Source organism: Amblyomma mixtum, chromosome 5, assembly GCF_055824585.1.
Source record: "Amblyomma mixtum isolate Tamu chromosome 5, ASM5582458v1, whole genome shotgun sequence".
In the NCBI taxonomy this organism is placed as follows: Eukaryota; Metazoa; Arthropoda; class Arachnida; order Ixodida; family Ixodidae; genus Amblyomma; species Amblyomma mixtum.
Genome location: NC_143016.1, coordinates 186606847 through 186631354, shown reverse-complemented (window position 1 = coordinate 186631354; position 24508 = coordinate 186606847). Strand labels below are relative to the sequence as shown.

Below are 24508 nucleotides of genomic sequence, written 5' to 3'. Positions count from 1 at the left end.
GGAGGGTGAGGGGGGGGGGGGGGGGGTAGGGTGGCAGTGGGTGGGCATACAGGCCCCTAGCTTGGAGAGTGTCGTGAGGAGGCAGCTGATGGGTGGTGCTTCTGCAGTGCAGAGGCTTCGCACACTAAAGCAACACACAGACTCTGCCATTTCAGAATTTCCACACTAAGCCTAACATGACAGTTTGGGCTTGTTGGTCTCCCCACGTAGTAAAATATTCCCTTCCAGCCTGCGCCGCTTACGCGCAGTAAGCTTAAATCAAATAGTGTTTAACTTACACCCAAGAAAGGGCAAATGATCTTGAGTACATCCTCAGGGAAAACAAAAAGGAGGAGCGATGAAACCAAGAGCAACGCCTTCGCATAGCGTTAGCACTCGCTCTTTGCCAAATGTGCTGTTCACGGCCTCCGATCACACTCCCATCACCACTAAACCTCTGCCGGAGTCTCCGACCCATTGAGGGAGGGAACCCCATACTTCAAACGCGATTTCGCTTGTATAGGAGCATAAATGAAGTAAGCTGTACTCTAGCGCACTCTTTCTTAATGGCCAGGCTATGCTGTCCAAGTACCGGGTAAATTTCTATCACTAAATAGGCGGAAAGTTAACTCAACGAGACATATTCCCACCGCAAACAGAACTTCACGTAGTTAGCGATAGGAGGAGAGCTTGACACGCGACATGGGAGGTCTTGAGGTTCGCAGATAGAGGAGATTGAAACGTCCATTTAAATCTTCCTAACAGCTAAAGCTGCTGATATGTTGAGGATGGAATTTATTTCCGTTAGCAACCGTTCGTACTACTTGTTTTTATTTATTAAAATCTGCCCCTGGCTTGAGATGAATACCCATCCCGTAAAAGAGGTCGCGCTATAGGAGACCTTAGTATCTTTTTTATTCCAATATACGATAATTTGTGTTTAGAATGTAACAGTGGCCACTATAGAGGTCCCTCCCCAAGCCATGTACAGTCGCGAGCAAAAATTATTAGTACAGATCACTGGCGATCAGAATTGGGATATCTCACCACGCGGCGCTGCGGTTCGCAGACCTGCCTATCGGGCCGTTTCCATGCTTGCAGCCTAGCGGGGGGGGGGGGGGGGGGGACGGCCGGAAGTAAGCTTTATCAAGCGTGCACCCCCCGAGCGTTGAAGTGCCGATCCTACGTGACTGTGCATGCGGCATTTATTTTGGCTCGGTTATCATGAGCAAAGCTGGCTTCTTTTTATTACTGTTTTTTTTTATGTCCGCGATGGTTTGTAGGGTACAATAGATGATAGCGCTGCTTTTCGCCAGTAATTTTGCTGGTACGTGGCAGTCCGCTGAACCCCCTTAATACTGTAGAACGGGAACGGCCCGGCACTCTCGTTATCAGCCTCTTCGCCACCCGCAGCGCCACGCGTTGTCATTCCTGCGCTGCGGTGTTCAGTCATGTGTGCTAATCCTTTTTACTCGCGACTGTACGCCAAGTCATGTACGATCCCTGTCGCTGCGGCAGTGATCCGGACGGCCACGCACCAGGGTGAGGCAGTAGGCGGCGGCCTGCGGCAGAGCTCTCCTCTCCGTGGGCACGACGAGCACTTGGTGGTAGCGAGGAGGCGTGCTGTTCGCGCAGCTGTACTCCCCCGAGTGGTGCAGCTGGGCGCGGGGCACGCTCAGGGTCAGCACCTGCGACGCGGCCCGGTTGTCCTGCTCAGCGGTGATGCTACCCATCTCTAGTGCGCACAGTTTCACGCAGCATGAGGGGGAACATCAACAACGTTCCCCTCGGAGAGGGAAACGTCAGGGACGCAACGAGATCACTGCCAAGCAAAGCGCGAGACATGCCTCGTACGCGATGAACCAGTCCGGATGTTATAGCACTCTTGGCAAAACAGGTAGCAATGGTGGTAGGAGACGCAGCAAGCCCCGTAGACCACATGTTCCAGTAAGATGAACACCAGGGTTAAACGCTAGCAAATGAAGCATCAAAAGTTCACCTGGTGCACATTCCGCGAAGCAGCGCTGCTACTCCAAGACCACAGATAAGGCGACGGTGAAAAGTATAGCGCTGGTCAGCCGGACGTTCAGCCTACCTGAAAGCCCAATCGTCGGGAGAGTGCTCCGTGATGCGCTATGCCCACCGGCGCACTTCTCCGCCAAACTTCTGGGGCTCCTACACTTCGCCTCTTCCGCTGTAATGCGCGTGGTTGCGAGTCTCACACTGCCACATTTGAGAAATCCAGGGCACAGAAGCCGCATATTTAGACGTTTGATTAGCGAAGTTTGCGGAACCACAAGGGAGAAATTCTTATGCCTAGAGTGGAACCAACTACGAGGCCTGTCATGTTCTTCTAGACGAATTAAAGAAACTCTGGAACGATTTTTATGGCCATATTCTGACGCACCCCTCTGCAGATGATGTCTCTGTGAGTATTCGGGTCAAATTTAAAAGGCCTGCGTAGGCCCTATAATTCACAATTTCTAAAAATTGTTGCTCGCCTGTCGACACTGATTCGGCGACCCCTCATCGCGCAATCTTATCCGCCCCTACCGGGCTAGCGTAAAGTGGGCAATCTACGTAAGCCTTCTCATTGGACTTGACCGAGTGACGGGACCACACTCGGCACGATGGGGCGCAGTACCGGCCTCTTTTGTTTTTTTTTTCTTTCTGGCGCGTCAGCATGTATTGGTTGAGAGAGGAGAGAGGAAGCTGAACTTTTAATCGCACATTTCTTAAGCATTATTGAATTTAGCTTAAATATTTTGTGGTGCTGGAACGAGTGATGAAATATTTACTTACTCTTTTGTGTCCCGTCACGAGTCCTATCGGTTAGGGCAAGCATCAGGTAAACAATTGATCAATGCTGAATGGCGTGGCCCAGATAGATTTCATTCGCCGAAGTATTGGGCTCAGCTGAGAGGAATTTAAAAGTTTAGAAGCAAGTAAAGCTTAGTCAAGGCCACCTACATTTATAATACAGGCGTAACGCTTGTCTGAGACACCGAAGTAATTTTCAGTTACGGGAACCTAATGCCAAACTATAAGCTCCTTACGTGCTTTGAAAACTTCTAATACTGTTATACTGATAACAAGTGTAAAGACGAATTTTTGGCGTTACTTTTACTGTCTTTACAGCGTCTTGTTCAAGTTCGTTAGTTTTGCACTGCCTGTTCAAGCAGACCGCATGCGACAAGACATACTTGGAGTTGCTGGTATACAGCTAGAAAGTCCAAGGGCGTCCGCAGAATTTTTTGCAGGGGGGGGCCCCATTGGTTGTTGGCGCCGGAGGGGGGGGGGGGGGGCATGTTCGTAGCAAAAAGGCACTATTTGCGGTATGAATTTATTTATTTATATATAAATAAAAAATAAGTGAAATACACACATGAAATAAAAATTACAAACAGCAAATTAAAGTGTGGCTAGGAGAGATACATTGCAGTTTATCAACGAAGAAACAATTAAAATTAATAAAAATCCAAAAATATACTGTCACTTCGTGGAGAAGAGTGCTCAGTATTGCTGCATACGGGTTCTCGACTCACCCGGATTGATGACCAGCACACAGCACAATATGGTCACAAACACGCAACTACAGTCACTCAGTCAGTCTTCCTTGAACAGCAACTGTAGACTCCACGGATTTTTCTGGGCGAATTGCGTGATTACACGGGTGATAAATTCATTTCTGTGCTTCATTACACGCTCTCGGTGCACACTCGTCACACACATTGATTGGAAAAACGGTTGAACGCGCACGTTGAAAACAAAAGATGTCTATACATACAACGAAAACTTATTTACAAGATAAATGCACGCTCGCAGCTTCATACACCTCGCTCCATCTTGCTCGCGCATCCGCACAGTCGAGCAACCGCACTCACACTGCTCGCCGCTCGTAGTTTTCTCGTCCACTGTCTTGGTTGTTCTCAGCTTCGTTGACAAACGGCCACTAAAAACACCGAAGCACAAATACAGAGGCGCGCACACGTGCAAGGGCTTACTTCCGTGCGACTTCCAAGGGGAAGGGACACTCGCCACTCCGGTAGGAAAATTTGTTTTGTGTGTTTTTATGGGGTTCAGAGCCCCAAAACGACTCAGGTTATGAGGAACGGAGTAGTACAGAGCTCCGGATAATGTCGACCACCTGGGTCTTTTTACCGGGCACTGACCTCGCACAGTACACGGGCGCTGTTGTCATTTGAGGCCCAGCCAGAGGTGACAGGCGAGCCAGGCAGGCGCCATCGGGCTGCGTTGACCAAAGGCGCTGGTTTTCGGAGAAGACGCAAGGGACGCTGGTGTGGGGGCGCCTCTGGAGACTGCGTCGCCGTGAACAAAAGATGCTAATCTCCTTTGCCGAAGATTCTGATAGCGGCGCTTCTACCGCACTGCGCTCTCCCGTGGATCGGAGGCACAGCGAGCGGCGGCGGCGCCAACTGATCGCCCGCTTGCCCATGAGCAGCCCGACAAAGCGGGGGTGGACACGGCTGATTTGTCTTTCCCTCCTGAAGAATTCATCGGTGGCCGGCATAACGAAGGCGAAAACAAGATGCACTGTGCACTGTCTGCCTCCGTGTCGCTATCTGTCTAGAGATCAAAGAAACAGGCACCCATTTCAAGACGGCTTGAAACACATGCTCGCCGGTGCCGCTGTATGTCTGCAACAGGTCGGCCTTCAACAGAGCTAACGATGGCGTGGTTTGAAAACGGCATAAAGACGCGTGCCCGGACGCGGCATTTCGCAGATGTGACCCAAAGCGTGGAAGCGGAGCTGCTTTTACCCTTTTGGCTGAGCCCACCACGGCCCCTGGCGTGCGGCCATCACTCACGGTTCGAGGGAGTGATTTTCCAGGGGGGTGCAGCCGCCCCCCCTTGCCCCCCCCCCTCCGGACGCCCATGCAGAAACCATTGAAGACGTTACTGTGGCATGCAGTCGTCGTGATATTTCTTCAGGAGTTGTCACAAATGCCACAGAGTCCTAGTGCTTGTACTGCTTACTGGGTTATTTCAGAAGTTTTCCTGTAGAACTTTACCGCCTGGTTGTTGGAAAATAGCTCGAGTATTTTAAGTACGTCTCACTAGACTGTGAAACTCCGGTCAGAATTACAAATATTTTACTCTGTCTACCCTGGTCTGCAAAACTATAGATTATGAAATTTTAGTCGTGCTGTGACTAATCAGCCGAAGTACAATCTGGGAAGCTCTAAGAAACATGATATCCGACGCTATATTTCTTGCAATGCATGGACGATACATCTCAATTAACGAGTAATTTATTTATTTATTTATTTTCACAATACGGCAGACCCTCGTTTGGATCCAGGCAGGAAGGGCAGAAAAACACATTCACACAACAGTGTAGCACATATACAATCTAAAATAGCTCAAAAAATTCGTTGTCAAAATCAACAGCCGATAGCACTTGTAGAGGCACGGCGTTCCATTCGTCAATAGTTCTCGCGAAAAAAGAAAATTTAAAAGCGTCAGTATGCGCGAACTATGGTGCTAAAGTGTGATTATGATGACGACGAGTTCTCCGCGTTTCAGAAAACTGCACATAGGGGGTTGGAGACACGCGTAGTTTTCCATGGATTAGTTGGTGAAGGAAGGATAGGCGGCTTATCTTGCGTCTGACGTGGAGAGGTTTAATATCACTTGCTGCCATTAACGAAGATGGGAAATAAGTTGTGTTGTACTTATTAAATATAAAACGTACTGCGCGCCTCTGTATTTTTTCTAATTCTCTTATGTCTTTTTTTTGCATGTGGGTCCCAAATGATTGCGTCATATTCGAGTTTTGGTCTTATAAGAGTATTGTAGGCTAATAGTTTGCAGTTGCTACGTGCGTCCTTAAGTTTAGGGCGAAGGAAACGAAGTTTACGTAAAGCTGACGATTTAATGTGGTCTATATGGTCATTCAATTTTAGTTGCGAGTTTACAACAATACCAAGATACTTATACCTTGGCACTTCTTTAACTGAAACGCTATTAATGTGATAGTTGGAGGAAAACGGATTTTTCTTCTTTGTTATCCGCAAGAGCACAGCCTTTTGAGTATTCTGTTGAGTAATTTTTGAGTCTTTTGAGTAATTTCATATTCAAATATACTCAATCATGGCACAGTTTCCCCTAAAAACGTTTGGCTAACGGATGGCAGAATTTACTCGTGATTTAGCCTTAGCAGTTGAAAAGCAGCAAGTGGTTGTTCTTGACTTGGTTTCCCGCAGCCATTAGATGGATGGGCTTGTTGGTAATACCTCGTGACAAAACAGCGCCGACAACACCAAGACGAGGAAGGAACACGACGGCACGCGCGCTGCCGTCGTGTTCCTTCCTCGTCCTGGTGTTGTCTGCGCTGTTTTATCACGAGGTATTTCATGTTCTCGCGCACAGCCTCTTCGCGTCCACATTGAAATCCTAAAGCCTAGAAGACAAAATAACTAAGGAAATTGATTTTCACCTGGATATGTTTCATATTTCTGTGCTTTCCGTCACATATTTTACAATAGAAGATTGTTTTCTTTCATCAGAAACATATGTTGTTCAAACGAGAAAGCATTACTAGTCCCATTAGAAGAAAAGCACCGAAAGCGCGCTGGTGCGTGTGTCTGTGCGCGTGTGTTGTGTCTGTGTATGTGCGCGCGCGTGCGTGCGTGTGTGTTTGTGTTTGTGTGTGTGTGTGTGTGTGTGTGTGTGTGTGTGTGTGTGTGTGTGTGTGTGTGTGTGTGTGTGTGTGTGTGTGTGTGTGTGTGTGTGTGTGTGTGTGTGTGCGCGCGTGCGCTCGCAGATGGTGGAGAAACTACCATCGATGGCAACAAAATTAGCATGACGTCATCAAACGGCCATATGACAAACACACCAACCCAGCACCGCCGCTTCAGACAATCCTATACATGCGAGGTCTACAACCGGAATTCGGCCAACTGACAACACCAGTCAGGACCATGACGTCCACAACGGCTAGCCAGACAACTCAGGCTTCCGGGAATGCTTCGCCCTTCGTCCTTAACGCACATCGGTCGCCGCCATCATTCTACGGTGACAGGCTCGAGGACGTTGATGACTGGGTGGCCAGTTTTGACCATGTGGCTGGCTTCAACGGGTGAGACGATGTGCGTAAATTGCGGAATTCTTAGTTCACACTGCAGTACTCTTCCAAGTTGTGGCTTGAGAATCACAAGGATTCAACCCCTGCGAGATTTTTCTTCGAGAATTGTCAGCGACGTGAGATAAAGAAGGCCAAGATCGCCCTGCACTCGAGGTCGCAGTAGCCGAAGAAGAGCGTCGCCATGTTTATCGAGGACACAACATGACTCTTCAATTAGGCCAACCCTGCTATTCCCGAGGTCAGGTAGCTACGGCACTTAATGCGTAGCGCAAAGGAGCTCTTGTTTCCCGTACTGGTCCGTGACCCGTCAGGAACTGTGGCTGACTTTACTAAGGAGGAAACTAGTATGGAGCGCTCTCTGCAGGAACGGGGCTCACACTACGGTCGTCAGGCTAGTGTAGCAGCCGCTCACCTCTTCACGACAAAGTCGGTGCCCGCCGAGGCGCTGCGGGAGCTTGAGAAGAAACTTGTGCGTGAAGAACTAGTGAAACCTCGCTTCGAATATCCACAGGCAAGTGTCGTTACCGTAACAAAAGTGGTCCGAGATAACTCCGCCGTGTGGTGCACCCACCACCAGGTCCACAGCCGGCGCCCTACGTGATGTCCAACAGCAATGGACTTAAGAAGTTCTAGACCAGTGACGCCACTATTTTGCCCATCGCTCCTGTGCCTATTGTGCGGTACCAAATCGCAGCTGTAACCACCGCGCCGCAGGAGTACAGGATCACCATGAGTAAAGCCCACGTGTGGCGCACGCCAAACAATCGGCCGCTCTGCTACCACTGCAGGGAGCCTGGTCACATCCTACGCCACTGCCGTCACCACGGAATGGGATTAAGGGGGTTTTCACCCGACGCACCTCAACCGCGCTACAGTGAACGGCCGCGGGATATTGAGCACAACCTGGATGCTGAGCTGCAGCCACCGACCTCGCAGCGACGCCAGTCCCTATCCTTATCCCTAAGGTCGCAAGCCACCCATTGTCCTCTGGCAGTTCCGACCCGACCGACCGACCGACCGACCAATGTTTAAGGGTTAAGGAATCGCCAGGGTTAAGGAATCGCTCAAAAGCATGCCAATCAGTATTGCCAGGGATAGAATCCCTCTCCTAGGAAAAAAACTGCTCTTGTACGCGCTAGCCACGGTAAGTATTTGGAGTTAACGAACTAGGCTCTATATATCGCATTTTTCTGATACTAGTTCGCATAAAAAATTCTGGAATAGTGGCATAGAAAGTTTATCGGGGCATCACATTCAAAAGTAACTCAGGCTGTCAGGGAGGCCATTGTGGAGGGCTCCGCATAGTTTCGTCCCCCTGGGTTCTTTAACGTGCACTTACATCGAACAGCACATGGGCCTCCAGCATTTTAAGGCGGAAGCCTTTAATGCCTCATCATTGTAAGCACGTGTTGTCGACAGAAATGTCAAGCTTTTCAATTGGTCGAAGTGGTCGTGACGTCAGAGTGCGCGAATTTCAAACGGGCCAATTTTACTTTGGCTAGTAACCACGCAACCAACTAAAGGGATGGTATAGTGATGCTCCAAGTAAGTGAGACTGAGGTTATAGTTAATTACTTGATTGACCAATTAGCCTAATTATCCTTTCTAGACACACCAGAGAAATAAATAAAACCGAGTAGCAAATTGGTCGAGTTGGGGAATCGAACCAGCGCGAGACGAGCGCGCTACCATCCCGCCATGTCAGCTCGATGGTTTCGAATGAACAAAGGCGCGTCTAGTAAATACAGTGTCTTCGTACACTCCCATCTTCCGCCCTTCCCGTTACGGCGAGGTTCTGGTGTCCACCGAGATATGCGAGACAGGTACATTTCCTTTCCTCAAAAACCAATTTACGGACGAGCAAGGCGTAGAGCCGAATGGGCGATGGCGTTCTGTGGACTCCCTGGCAGCTTTGCAAGACGCTGTCGCGTTCCACTCTTGGAGGCGAAGCTTAACATCTTAACAACGCATCAGTGACACCGCGGCAGGGGATACGCCTCTGTAGCAGACGTCCCGCACGCAAGTCAAGCGTTGGAAGCCTCCTCCGCAGCCGCGTCTGGACAAGCAAGATGCAGTGATCATAATCAAGCCTAAAGGAACGCTGGATCTCAGCAAATTCAGGGGAAGCAACGCGGTCGGAAACGCCTTGCACATGGCAGCTGGCGTGGACAAGGGCTCAGCCGAGCTCAGCGTTTGGCCCATATGGGATCAGAACATCACCGTCGTCGGGGTGCGAGACGCCCAAATAATCAGAAATATCCTGGCAATTCACGAAATTCAGCTTGGGGACAAGGCGCAGCCAGTGTACTCCTACCTCCGCCCTCCGACGACACTTGCAAAGGAGTAATACAAGTGGACTCGAGGGTTTCCAACGAAGACATCACGAACGCGCTTCACTCCCCGGACGCACCAGTGGTGAGCGTGAGAAAATTAGGTTCCTCCAACGTGGCGGCCATCACGTTTGAAGGAAGAAAGGTCCCGTTTGATGCCTTCTACTGCGATGAAGCGGTTCCCGTACGCCTATACAAGAAAACAACGCCAGCCTGCACACTGTGCGGGAAACTTGGACACCGGGCAGATGTTTGCCCTTGCCCTTCCAAGTCAATATGTTCGCAGTGCGGTCAGCAAGAAGTTCCAGAATCCCACGACTGCCAACCCAAGTGCACAGTCTGCGAAGGTGCACATCCCATGGGGTCGAATCAGTGCAAGTACAAGTACCAAACATCACAAACAACCAAGCCCAAGACAGGACAAGTCAACCACCGGTCAAGATCCAGGCTTCGCAACCGCTCCGGCAGCAGAGGCCCATCGAGCAGCGGGGACCGACAGACCCACCAGGCCCAGTCCTCCAGCAACTCAGCACCACCCGGCTCACGCCCTTCAAGCAATGGACCTGGGACTACCGATAAGGTGTCGCGCAACCACGGCAGCCGTCCAGCCGAGAAGACAACAGGACCCCATAACAAGGAGCACCGCCACGGCAGCAAGGTGGGCTGGGCAGATGTAGCTGCCTCCTTCCCCGAAGCGTTGGCTTACAAACGACTTAAAACAGAGATTGAACAACTTAAATCAGAAAATAGCACATTGAAACAGCAGTTAGGCATCGCAGTGAATCCAAACAACACATTACCTCCATCGACGCAACAGGCGTGTCCGATGGAAGAAGATAAGGCAGAGCTAACCCCTCCGTCTCCACACCAGTTAGATAATAGCACCCCCGAGAGGCAAGCAACTACACCAGACGCACCACACCAGGCACCTACTCCACAGGCACTAAAGCGGCAATATACAGAGCACCCCCAAACCCAGGAACGCATCACTCGCTTCGAAAAAAACCATTGAAGACCTCATTGAAAATAAATTACAAATTATTATCAAGACGACTATCAAAAGCATGTTCGAATCAGTTATTAAACCCATGATGGAAAACCTCGAACCAGCTCTAATAACGATGCAAGCGCAGGAGATTAGAATTGACCGCAAACTTCAGGAATTATCAGATGTTTATTACAAGGGCACATAGCTACAGGGTGAAATGGGAACTCGTCGCCTACTAAGCACTAAGATAGATCTGCAACCTGAGGGCGCACCATGATGAGACCCACGTTTCAAGTGTACAGCATGGCTCCAGAACCCAGACATAAACTTACCATCCCACAGTGGAACTGCAGGGGACTAAAACGGAAGAGGGAAAGATTACAACAATACTTAGACTCTCATTCCCATGCGCCGCAAATAATACCCCTGCAAGAAGTGAATATGGAGGCTAAGATCAGAGGATACTCAACACATCAAACAGATCCCTCAACATGCATCTTGGTCCATAAATCATGCACGGCAACCACTGTCGACCTTAATCTAAACAGCAACATTGAATATACCTTCATAAAGCTACTGCCACAGCACAGAAACAGCAAGGCCATCTATATACTCAATATATATAGTCGCCCCCAACAGCACCGCGTAGTCTTCGACATGATCTTTCTTAAAGCCCTAAGAGAAGCCCAAAAAGCCCCCCTAGCAGTAGTTGGTGACTTTAATGCTTCTAGCCCCCTGTGGGGATACCCCAGGGAAGACGCGAAAGGCAGAAAACTAGCATCCGCCATCGCTGACATGGCCCTGACCCTGCTCACGGACCCGCAGCACCCGACGCGAGTCGGCACCAGCATAACGCGAGATACTTCCCACGACATCACGCTCATCCGCAATGCCCGCAACTATGAGTGGCTCTATACGGGAGAGACCCTAGGCAGCGATCACTACGTGCTGCAGAGAACCTTCGAAAGCAACAAGCACATCAAACCACGAGGGCAAGCCAGAATTAGACTGGGAGACATTCAGGAAGGACACCAAACTAGCTTCATCGGAACAAATAACCAGCTACGAAGATTCGGCGGCTTCCATTCTCTACCTTAAAGAAAAGCTCACAAAGCCCCTCGCCACCACGGAGGACCACCCAGCTGTTGACAACCACCTCCTACACCTTTGGGAAGCAAGGCGTACACTTATAAAACGGTGGAAAAAACAAAGACACAATCGGAATCTAAGACTTCGAATAGCGAAGCTTACTATTCAAGCAGACCAATACGCATGGGACCTCGCTCGCACCAATTGACTAACGAAGTGCGAATCCCTCAAAGGCCGCCTAGATACCAAGGCTACATGGAACCTTCTGCGATGCCTAATTGACCCTCCAAAAGCGAAGAGTGAACAACACAGAAATTTGCATCGAGCCCTACACAGCTTTCAAGGCACGGATCACGAACTCGTGGATGAACTCACGCGTCGCTATATCTGCCCCGCGAGAGGCCCACAACCCTACAATAAGGAGTACCGTGGAGAACCGAACGAAGACCTAGATAGAGACTTCACTTTAGAGGAAATCATTGCAGCACTAGCAGATATGCGCCGAGCCACAGCCCCGGGACAAGACAAAATTACGGTCGGACTTCAGGCCAAAGTCGGCACGGAGGCTCTGCAGCAACTCACAGACTACATAAACGAATGTTGGCGTACTGGCACCGTCCCAAAAACATGGAAGACAGCCAATATACACTTTATCCCCAAACCCGGCAAGAAAATCAGCATCGAAAACCTGCGCCCCATATCCCTCACGTCGTGCGCAGGCAAACGCATGGAAAAGGCAGTCCACGCGCGTCTCTCCAATTATCTTGGGGACAATGAGGTACTGCCACACACGATGTTTGGATTCAGGGCACACTTGTCCACCCATTATGTGCTTCTGCAACTCAAACGCGAAGTCATTGATCCCGCACGCAAAAACAGTGACCGAGCGCTTCTAACTCTCGACCTCAAAGGAGGGTTTGACAACGTCAAGCACTCCACCAGCCTAAACAACCTCCACAGCATGAACTGTGGCCAGCGAGTTTACTCATACATCTGCGATTTCCTTACGGACAGAACCATAAACATCAGCACCGGCACAAAACAAACAACGCAAGTGAAGATGGGCACGAGAGGAACTCCGCAAGGGGCAGTACTATTCCCACTTCTCTTCAACATTGCACTCCTAAATCTCCCACCCGTTCTCAATCAGGTACAGGGCATACGCCACGCCCTGTAGGCTGATGATATAACCATCTGGACAACCACGGGAAGTATGGGAATGATTGAAGAACAACTATAAAGAGCGGCAACAGTAGTTAAAAATTATGCACGGGCGTGTGGACTAACCTGCTCTCCAGAAAAATCTGAACTCATAGTCTTCCGTCAGCGCAGTAATCAGGACACCATCAACATCCGCATTGACACCTCATCCATCAAGGATGTTCAGACCCTCAAGATACTAGGTCTGTACATAAATAACAACGGCAACAACCTCCTCACCCTCCAGAAACTACGGCTCGTGAGCGAGCAAGTCGCCAGGATGATCGCCAGGATAGCAACGCGGAAATCAGGCATGCGAGAAGAAGATACCCTGCGACTGGTGCAGGCTTTCGTCGTAAGCCGCGTCGACTACGCAGCACCCTACCTCCGCCTCAAGAAGCGTGACACCAGGAACCTAGACGTCGTAATCAGAATAGCCTATAAGGAGGCACTGGGCCTCCCTCTTGCGACATCGACAGACCGGCTCTTATAACTGGGAGGGCACAACATGATAGATGAGCTGATAGAGGCACACCTTACGGCGCAGGTAGTACGGCTCTCCACTAATCGGACTGGCCGAGAAGTCCTCGATGATTTAAACATCAATTGTCCCCGACAGCTAGACTCTAAAAACGACATTCCAGCCTCATGGAGAGCACAATTCAAGGCAGCTCCACTACCCAGGAATATGCACCCCGATTTTCACCAGTCAAGACGACAAGCACGAGCCGAAGCTATGAAGAGGCACTACAGCGGGCGCGAGGGCGTGTTCTATGTTGATGCTGCGGGTCCCGAGCAGGGAATGACGGCCGTCGCGGTAGTGCACCAAAACAAAACAATGGGAGGACTAGTACTGGCTAGCCAGGACATACTGGCTGCGGAAGAGGTGGCGATTGCTTTAGCTGCAACACACACTAGCTCGGAATATATTCTTACAGATTCACAAACAGCGTATCGCAATTACCTCAGGGGCAGGATCGCACCTCTAGCAGCTAAAATCCTGCAAGACAGCTGCACCCGTGGCTACCAACCCACACACAAACACTTAATATGGGTACCAGGTAACCAGGGCATCCCAGGGAACGAGAGCGCACATGCCTCAGCCCGAGCATTTCTCCTCCGGGAACCCATTGCGGGTGCCGTGGAACCTCCTACCCGACTACTAACTTACAACGACATACTTCAGCACTTAAGATTATCCCGTCGGGTATACCCTCCGCCGGCTAAGACACTGGAAAAAGGGGAGGAACTACACCTCCGAAAGCTACAGACCAAGCAAAACGTTCAGTTGAGCGAGTTGGTAGATATTCTTGATGTAAACAGCGCGAACTACAAGGGACAAGACCAACACTTACAACAACCCACGGAGACTACACGTAATAGACCCGGAGTAATTTGACTCACACTGCTAATTCTGCAGCGAGAAGGCGGATCTGTACCATATGGTACGGGCCTGCCAACGAAATCAGGCGGTCACTGTCAATAACCAGCCAGCCCAGGAGGGGTGGGAGGCAGCTCTGACCGTCTCGGACGGAACGAGTCAAAAAAAAATCGAAAGAGCGCGGACAGCAGCCTACGCCAATGCGGTTCCGGACTGAGAGCTCCACCCGCCGCTACAACCTCCTAAACAATTTCATTAAAATATTTTCACCACCAATGACACAAGCAGCAACACCGCGCTTAAGGCTTTCGCCTCACTGCACTTTAGCTCAACAAAGTGCCGTCCTGAATTTTTGCTTCCATCCAATTGCGACCACCACGGCCGTGATTGAAATCGACTCTTTCGGACCAGCAGCCGAGCACAATGGCAGTGCGGCGGCTTGTAGCTACGTTGAGTTCCCTAAACAAGAATTTGAGAAAGAATGTTACGTGGCTGATGTTTCTGCGCGTTCCGGTGTTTAATATTGTTCTGTAGCTTTAAGGTAGTCCGATAGTCTTCTAATCTACATTTCTCGCAAATAGACAGCACAGCTTTTTTTGTGTGCTTGCCTTGCCTTCACACTTCCCGATCTCGGGCAGGAATAATGGGCCACAGCGAAGGCTCACCCTGGTCCCGGCTTCCGTGTCGTTGTCGTCGTACACCACGTGCAGCTCGTAGCCCGCGCCCGAGGCTAGCTGGCGGCCGTCCTTGAGCCACGTCACGGCGCGGGCCCCCGGTGGCAGCCGGCAGCTGAGCGAGAAGGCCGCGCCCTCAGCCACGCGTCGCTCGCTGTAGTGGGGCGCGTCGTATGAGCCGAGCTGATCATCGGCCGCTGCCAGGAGCAGCAGGGGCACGACGGCGGCGGCAGAACTGGCAATCCACGTGGACACCTTGCGAAGCATGGGTCTTCTTACTGCTCCTCTCAATCGAGCTTCCCACGTCATCGTCTTCTTTTGCTCTGTCTTCGGCAGCACTGCGTTTGCCCAGTTTGCAGGAGCTGAGGACGCATCTCTGTTGCATGCGCTGTCACCAGACGACTCTTGCTGCCGCAACGGCAAAGTGCACAACCGGGAAAGCTGAGGATCCATAGAACCGTCAGCTCGAAACGTAGCCATTGCCCTCGTGCGCGTTGAACTGAGGGCTTGCAATCATTGTCGAAATCATCATCAGGATGGTCACAGCCATCGCAGAACACAGGCAATAGATTTCCATCAGCACTGACGATCGCGTGCCATTATAGCAGCCCCGTGATTTAAGCAAACCTCCTAATCATTGCTTGCGTGCCGCCGCGGTTTAGTTCGTGCTTTACCGAGCATCACTGTGAGTTTTAATGTTTCTGATCGTCCGTGTTTGTTGGTATTCATGCATGAGGTGTATTTGTCTGTTCGTTTCTTGCTTGTTCGCGTTTCCCCTGAGTTTCTTTTTTTTTCGGTGTCGAGTAAACGGTTGCACAAGGACTTGATCTGTATGCTCTTTACTCCCCGAGTGCATCTCTCTGTATTTTTTGGTTTAGCGGGACATGCTGTACTAAAGAGAGTACATAAAATGTCTCTCTCGCAGTGTACAAAGACATATTTCTTTAAGCTACACATTGAGTCATTACCAGTTAAAAACACGGTCAGTGAAAAAAAGGTATTTTCGTGTCTACTGTTACGACCCATCTTGAGACCTGAGATGAAACGGAGGGAGATTCAACGTAGCGGCAATTTTGACGGGTCGTTTGACTTCAACTTGACCCCACGATGACCTCACGAAAAAGGGTGGCTTTCTGGGAAGTGGCCGACGAGGCTCTTCCACCACTCGGCTCGGCGAAAACGACCTCCCTTCGAGAAGCAACCGACGACAGGAGAAGAAAGGGTGTCCCTCGTCTTGAAAAAAAAACCCGGAACGAATCAGAGGAAGCCTGCGCAGCTGCGGCTGTGACGTCAACACGACACAATGCTATAGGAATGCGGAATGCGGACTGCGGACTTAGGAATGCGGACTCGCCAGTTCCCACGTGCGGGCTCTAAGCAGGTGTCTTAGTTGGCAGTGGCGGTGCTGGTGCCGATCTTTTGTGTCGCGATGGAATGTCGCCTGGTGCAGGGGCGGAGTCTTGGGCTATATAACCTGCGACCAAAGTGGGCACGAACGCTCTGGACCTTCGGTAATAGGTTCATCCAGTGGCTCTGAGCCTTGAGTATCAGGCTCATCCAGACGCTCGACGCTTTGAACTCTTAAATTTTGATTCCTTGTTCTTCCTTTGTAAATTTTTGTAAATAAGTGTCACAGTTTCTTGCCATTAAATCTGCTTGTTTTTGTAATCTCCAACTGCGAAGATTCAGACGTTCCTCATCCCAGCCACGCTACCTCGAGACACAACAACTGGTGGCAGCGGTGGGATCTGCTACCTTGCGGCGCAACAACTGGTGAACAGCGGTGGGATCCGAAGCCGTGGGATCCGAAGCCGTGGGATCCGAAGCCGTGGGATCCGAAGCCTTGGGATTCGAGGCCTGGAAGTCCCGACATCTGTGGAACAAAGACTGGTGAGATACGAAGACCCAACAACTGTGGATCAGCGATGAGAATCTGAAGCCACAAGCGACAACAACGGTCGGCCAGCGAGAGTGCAGCTATCTCGGGTCATGATCACGTGTGTGGGTGAGTGCTTGGCTTTTCCTCTGATGTGGACCAGCTTCTAAAAAGAGGGTTAAATTTTAGAACTGGTAGAGACCTGTGCTTAAATCCTAGAGGTTTGGTATTTTTGGCATAGTGGTTTTGGAAATAGCCCAGACTCCGAGCTATCATGGACCTGCAGAAGCTGCAGAAGCCGGACCTGTTGCAGTTGTGTGAGGAATTGGGGATTGAGACAAGGGGTTTGGCACGAAAACCTTTGATAATTCAGGCCATTACTGATTTGGGGGCAGATGATGAGGAGCTCATTGAAGCATGGAACCTCATCGAGCAAAAAAGGGAAGAGCAGCTCAGACAGCAGAAGGAAGAAAATAAGAGGCGTGAGCGCGAAAGTGAGATTGAGGCAAAAAGAATGGACCGGCAGATTGAGCTCCATAAGTTAGAAATGGAGTTGAGTAAGAGGTCGGGCAATTGTCCCCAGCAGGCGATACCTCTTCACAGCAAGGAGACAGGGTTCAAGATGTCTAAGCACATGCAGCCATATGTGGTATCAAGGGATATCGGTCTGTATCTTGCAAATTTTGAACGAACCTGCGAGAACCTCGCCTACAGTCAAGAAACTTGGTCTCAAAGGTTACTGACGGTTCTGCCCTGCGAAGCAGCGGAGGTTGTCGCGCGGCTCAGTAGGGAGGACGCGGACAACTACGAGAAGGTCAAGGCTTGCCTTCTACGAAAGTATAGACTTAGCGCCGAGGCGTTCAGGCAAAGATTTCGGGGAGCTAAGAAGTCGAGGGACGAGAGCTATCCCGATTTCTTATACAATTTGAAAGTGAACTTGGTTGAGTGGCTAAAGAGTACGGAGTCATATAGTGACCGGGACGCTGTAGTTGAGAGAATTTTGTTGGAGCAGTTTTACAACTGCCTCCCTGAAGAGGAGAGAAATTGGCTAAGGGATCGGGACAACGTAGCGACGGCGACGAAAGCTGCCGAACTTGTTGAGGAGTACGCTTCGCGCCGGCAGTTTAGCAACACCACTAGAGTTGATAGGCCCCGTAATTTCGGAAGGAGTGCGAATTATCGTCCCGAGAGGCACTTTCCGAGCTCTACAGTCGAGAAGGAAGAAAGGAAGGTTCCTTCCGACAAACCTCAAAAACAGGACGACAGTGAGAAGGGTGCAAAAGTGGCCAAAGCACAGAAAGAAAAAGCCGCGTTTGAGGCTAGGAGGCCACTCACTTGTTACAGATGCAGTGAGCCGGGTCACATAGCAATGAACTGCCGAAAAGAAAAGGTGGCGTTCTCGTATGTCAGTGACTGCAATGAAAACATGAAGCTGCTGGAACCTTACATGCATGACCTGGTAGTGAACGGGAAGCCATGCAAGGTGCTGCGCGACTCAGCCGCAACGATGGATGTTGTCCATCCGTCGTATGTGTCACCATCCGATTACACAGGCCAATGTTCATGGATCCGCCAGGTAGTGGACGAACAAAGCGTGTGCTTGCCTATAGCGACAGTGGTAATTGAGGGCCCTTTCGGTACGCTTACAACCGAAGCTGCAGTTTCAGGAAAGCTACCTAAATGCTATCCGTATTTGTTTTCCAACAAATCTGATATGTTGCTAAGGGAGAAGGGGATCCTTTTTGGAGACCGAGTTGTGCAGGCATTAACACGTTCGAAGGCGCGAGAACTTACAACACAGCTTACTCAGGAGAATTCTCCTACGAAGGAAACAGCAGTGAAACTGGTGGAGGAAACGGATGAACAGGGTTCAGGAAATCGCGCTAGTGAGGCCCCCGAGACCGGTCAACCTGGTGGTGAGCTTAACGAACCGCAGAACGAGGAAATCATCGATGGTGCCCTTTTGCCGCCAGTGTCAAGTAGTTTCACGACGCTCCTGAGCGGGAACCGAGAGGAGCTGGCTACGGAGCAAGCCAATGACCAGACAATACAGGAGATCAGAGAGCTCCACAGAACAACCAAGAGAGCAAAGGGGAATATTGCTTTCCGAATGAGAGGCGGTGTGCTTTACCGTTTATACACGGATAAGCGGGGAGAGGAGCGAGACCAATTAGTCGTTCCGCAAAAGTACCGACAAGACTTACTTCGAATTTCTCACGGCAATTCGTGGTCATGCCACCTGGGAATCAAGAAGACAAAGCAGAGGCTTTTGCAAGAGTACTACTGGCCTGGATGTTTTAAGGATATGGAGCGTTTTGTGAAATCGTGCGACACGTGCCAGCGGGTCGGAAAGGCGCAAGATAAATGGAAAGCACCGATGGTGTTAGTCCCTATCATTACTGAGCCGTTTCACCGGTTGGTGATAGACGTAGTTGGGCCACTTCCCGTGACAGAGACAGGGTGTCGTTATATCCTCACCATGTTATGCCCTGCCACGAAGTTTCCAGAGGCTGTCGCGCTGCGCGAGGTGACGTCAGAGAGCGTCGTGGATTCACTGTTATCAGTCTTTGCTCGAGTCGGATTTCCTTCCGAGATCCAAAGTGATCTGGGTAGTGTATTCACAAGTGCCCTTACTACCTCATTTCTAGAGCGGTGCGGCATTAAGATAGTGCATAGCTCAATCCATCATCCGCAGAGCAACAGCGTAGAAAGGTGGCATTCTGTTCTGAAGCGTGTGCTTAGGGGACTATGCTACGAAAACAAACGCGATTGGGACGCCTGCCTACCTGCAGCGCTTTTCGCTTTGCGGTCAGTGCCGCATGAATCCACAGGATTTAGCCCCGCCGAGTTGGTGTACGGAAGGTCACTGCGCTCACCTTTGCGAATGGTACGCGAAGCCTGGGAAGGGCGCGGGGAAGACCCGACAGTAGTAGAGTTCGTCTTGACTCTGCTGGATCGTCTACATAACTCTAAAGAACTCGTGGAGGCCAGCATGAAGTCAGCCCAGGCTCGTTCGAAGGTCTATTATGATCGGACAGCTCGTCAACGGATGTTTTGCATCGGTGACAAAGTAATGCTGCTGAGAGCTTCAAGGCAAAATAGACTCGAAGTGCAGTGGGAAGGGCCTGCAGAAGTAGTTGCCAAGCTCTCTAACACCAATTACGTGGTGAAAACCCCAGGAAAGCGCAAAGAAGTGCGCATTTACCATTGCAACCTAATGAAGCCTTACGTACAGAGAGAAGCAGCGGTAAATCTAACGCTTAACCTTCCTGAGGAGATGGAAGACAACCTTATCTGTCTAAGCGGGGAGGAAAGCAGCGCGCAGGGACTTCTCAAGAGGACTAAGCAGAGAGGAGAACTAAAAGAAAATCAGTTGTCTGATCTCGGCGAATTGATAGCAGAGTTTGATGACTGCTTCGTAGACAGGCCAGGAAGGACTGATTTGATTAAGCACGATATCGAGTTAACCTCCGAGAGGCCAGTGCGGTCAAGGTGCTATCGACTCTCTCCTAGGCAGAGAGATATCCTTGATAGGGAGGTAAAGCGCATGCTGGAGTTAGGAGTAATCAAGCCCTCCGAAAGCGAATACGCTTCGCCTATGATCTTGGTGGAAGCTCCGGGTAAAGACCCAAGGCCGGTAGTAGACTATCGGAAGTTAAATACTCTCACCAAGGATCAAGTGTATCCTATTCCCAATATCGAGGAGAGAGTGGAACAGGTCAGCCGAGCAGCCTATGTAACCACGCTAGACCTTACTCGAGGGTACTGGCAAGTGCCGCTCACTGAGCGCGCCAGCAGATGCGCAGCTTTCGTCACTCCAACGGGAAGCTATCAACCAACAATGATGAGCTTTGGGCTCAAAAATGCTCCCTTTTGTTTTTCCCGCCTCATGGATAGGGTTCTGAAGGGCTGTGAAGCATTTGCGGTGCCCTACTTGGATGACATTGCGGTCTTCTCAGATTCATGGGCGGACCATGTATCGCATCTCAGAGCAGTGCTAAGCCGTTTGCGTCAAGCTGGGCTCACTGTAAAGGCCGAGAAGTGTTACCTTGCGAGAGCAACAGTGGACTATTTGGGTCACAACGTAGGCCAAGGTTTCAGGAAACCCAGTGAGGTTAAGATCTCGGCGGTGGCAGACTACCCGCGGCCTAGAACAAAGACGGACATTCGGGCATTCTTAGGGCTCACGGGGTATTACAATCACTACATCCGTGATTATTCAGCTTTGGCAAGCCCCCTGACCGATGCTCTCCGCAGGACAGAGCCGACAAATGTAGTCTGGGACGAAAAAAAGGAAGCGTCGTTCTTAAACTTGAAGGCAGCACTGATTAGCCGCCCGATATTGCGAGCTCCTGATTACGACCGAGAATTCACGGTCCAGTGTGATGCCAGTGATCGAGGGCTAGGTGCAGTTCTCTGCCAGAGGGATGACAACGGCAACGAACATCCCGTGCTCTACCTAAGCCGAAAACTCAGCTCTCGAGAGATGGCGTACTGCGCGTCGGAAAAAGAGTGCGCTTGCATTGTTTGGGCTATCCAGAAATTACAATGCTACCTCGGAGGCTCCAAATTCGTCGTAGAGACAGACCATTGTCCCCTTTCGTGGCTGCAAACTTCGACATCAAAGAACAGTCGCCTTCTGAGGTGGAGCCTGATTCTGCAGCAGTATCATTTTGAGATAAGGTACAAGAAGGGCAAATTAAATGGAAACGCGGACGCACTTAGCCGTTCTTTATAAGCGGTCCGGGGTGCTCTTCACGTAACCAAAATTGCTACTCAGTTTTTTTTTGTTTTTTTTTTCGTGCGTTTTTGAAAGTGAGGGTGTACAGTAGCAGGTTCGGTTTTTCTCAGCTTGCGTGGGTCCTGGGAGTTTTCAGTGTGGGCTATTCACAACGGCTATACTAACCGGATTATAGCACCCTCTTTTGGAACTGGTTTGCTCGGAGGGAAGTTGAGTGCTTGCTTGCGCATGTGGTTGAAGTTTCAGAGACGCCTCAAAGAATTTGGCCGGCGTTATAGAAGACCACGTTGCGAGCGGCAGAGGGCTTCTGGCATACTTCTGGCACGCTTCTGCAAGTCGTCTCTTCGTGCAGCAGCGATGACTGCTACTCGCCGAGACTCGTCTGGCGGGGGAGGTAGCTGTTACGACCCATCTTGAGACCTGAGATGAAACGGAGGGAGATTCAACGTAGCGGCAATTTTGACGGGTCGTTTGACTTCAACTTGACCCCACGATGACCTCACGAAAAAGGGTGGCTTTCTGGGAAGTGGCCGACGAGGCTCTTCCACCACTCGGCTCGGCGAAAACGACCTCCCTTCGAGAAGCAACCGACGACAGGAGAAGAAAGGGTGTCCCTCGTCTTGAAAAAAAACCCGGAACGAATCAGAGGAAGCCTGCGCAGCTGCGGCTGTGACGTCAACACGACACAATGCTATAGGAATGCGGAATGCGGACTGCGGACTTAGGAATGCGGACTCGCCAGTTCCCACGTGCGGGCTCTAAGCAGGTGTCTTAGTTGGCAGTGGCGGTGCTGGTGCCGATCTTTTGTGTCGCGATGGAATGTCGCCTGGTGCAGGGGCGGAGTCTTGGGCTATATAACCTGCGACCAAAGTGGGCACGAACGCTCTGGACCTTCGGTAATAGGTTCATCCAGTGGCTCTGAGCCTTGAGTATCAGGCTCATCCAGACGCTCGACGCTTTGAACTCTTAAATTTTGATTCCTTGTTCTTCCTTTGTAAATTTTTGTAAATAAGTGTCACAGTTTCTTGCCATTAAATCTGCTTGTTTTTGTAATCTCCAACTGCGAAGATTCAGACGTTCCTCATCCCAGCCACGCTACCTCGAGACACAACACTACGTTGAACTGTAGCCTTTATGATGCTCCTGAAACGATTGAGCATTGTTTCATCAATATTAAAGATGCAATACTCTTCTGGGACATTAAGCAACAGGGATTGAATAAAAAGAATATTTGACGCCGCATTCTGTACGATTTCTCACTGCACTACCATTTGTTGATGAACCCTTAGATATGTTATTTTTAATTGGATTACATAGCCTGTAAAAAACACGCATGGTGGACCGACATTGTGAATCTGTTGTTTCTGCTACAGACTATTTCTTCTGATTGATTGTACACCTAAAATAACTGTATGCCCTGACCGAGTATGAACCGGAGTGGTACTGACTACTAGCGCTGTGTTGTTCATTGTCTTTTTTCTAGTTCTTTGCTGCTTAGATGTGTCGTGCTATGATGTATTAGAAATGTGCTCGGAATTAACTTTTTTCTTGTGCTTCGTTGCTTATGTGTGTCGATGTGCCGCTGTCTTCTTAATGTTTGTAGATAGCCCATGTACATAAAACATCGAATTATTACAATAAACGCCATATTGAAAAAAAAACGCTCTGGCTCATTGCTTATGGCGCTTAGCTGCCGACCTGAAAGACGCGGGTTTAACGCCGGCCGCGGTGGTTGAATTTCGATCGAGGCGGGATTATAGAGGCCTGATTTAGGGCGGTCTGATTTCGGTCACCAGAACTTACAAGGCATTCCGTCACCAGAGTAGGATTTGGCCACCCTGGTGTAGTGCTTGGTCACTACCTCCTATGAAGAAATCAATCAACCCTCTGCCCTCAGTCCATTTCGGCTGCGGAGCCCCTGACCAAGGCGGTGGTCAGACCTGTGACGCCGTGGAGGGTGCTAAGAATATCTGCCTCCGGAGAGGCCGCCATTGGATACTGAACCTGACAGCGTTTCGCGCTATAACCTTATCCTGTGAAGCTAGACGGCAGTTCTTTTCGAGTAACCAGCGGGTATTACATGGAATGCCATAGGACTTAGTGAGGTTAGAAGGACATATAAGGCATACACAGTACTAAAAGGCGAGCACGTACTGTGCTATCATGGATTAGCGGACAGACGAGAACCAGGTGTGGGACTACTCATCAATCGCGATATAGCTAGAACTATAGTCCAGGAGTTCTATAGCTTTAACCTGGAGCAAGTGCTTGGATCCTGGACTGATGCGACTTCTACTAAGACAAAAGCATTCTTAGTTTTTCTGAGGGACACGGTTTTAGTGGACATATTTTGACAATCATGTGTATTTGTGAGTGCGTGCGTGTTGAGTATGTATGATGTCACCTTTCTCTCTCTCTCTCTCTCTCTCTGTTTCACCCTCTTCTTTCACCCTCATCTAGAGTAGCATGCCAGGCCTACAACCAGACACTCCTCTCCATTATTCATTAAAGTCTCTCTTTCTCTCTCTTTTCGGCATTAACGAGAGGGTGGCAGCCAAAGGGATTAAGCTTAACAAGAAGTACAAGCTGAAGCTAGTGCAGGCCAAAGCGCTTAAATCTAGCCGATGGCCACATCGTTGAAAGCTTCTATGAAGTGGAATCGGCAATGACCAAAGTAAAATCACAGCACACTATACTATTAGACGATCCATTGCGAAGGTAGGCAAGAAACAGGCCGGCGACTAAGCGATAGACGACTATGCCATAGGCTTTAGGAATGGCACCGGGGAGTTATTAGTAGAGTTCGCAGTAAGAAATAAATTACGGATCATGAATACCTTCCTCCGGAAACGACAGAACAGGAACTGCACGTAGAAGAGCCCCAATGGTGAGGCTAACAATGAAATAGACTTCATACTGTGTGCTCAACTTGGGTCGTGCAGGACATGGAGGTACTCGGAAAGGTGCGTTGTAGTCACCACAGAATTGTAAGGTCTTGAATTAGCTTAGACCTGAAAAGGGAACGGAAAAAAATTAGTGAAGGGGAAGCCCAGTAGCGACTTAGCGGTAAGAGGGAAAATAGTGGAGTTCAGGACATCGTTGAGAAAAAATATTCGGCTCTAACTGAGGTAGACCATCCTAA

The 24508-nt window shown here is 50.0% G+C and overlaps 1 protein-coding gene across 1 annotated transcript in view; it reads right to left on the bottom strand.

The window, feature by feature from the left end:
• The window catches only part of LOC149345138 (neural cell adhesion molecule 2-like), a 42160-nt gene extending 27144 nt beyond the window's left edge, over positions 1-15016 (bottom strand). Inside the window, exons 1-3 of the mRNA XM_089547375.1 lie at positions 14741-15016; positions 10738-10762; positions 1518-1714 (exon numbers count right to left, since the gene is read on the bottom strand). Of these exons, the coding sequence (XP_089403501.1) occupies positions 1518-1714; positions 10738-10762; positions 14741-15016 (498 nt within the window). The remainder of the gene's footprint in view (positions 1-1517; positions 1715-10737; positions 10763-14740) is intronic.
• Positions 15017-24508: the final 9492 nt, after the last annotated feature.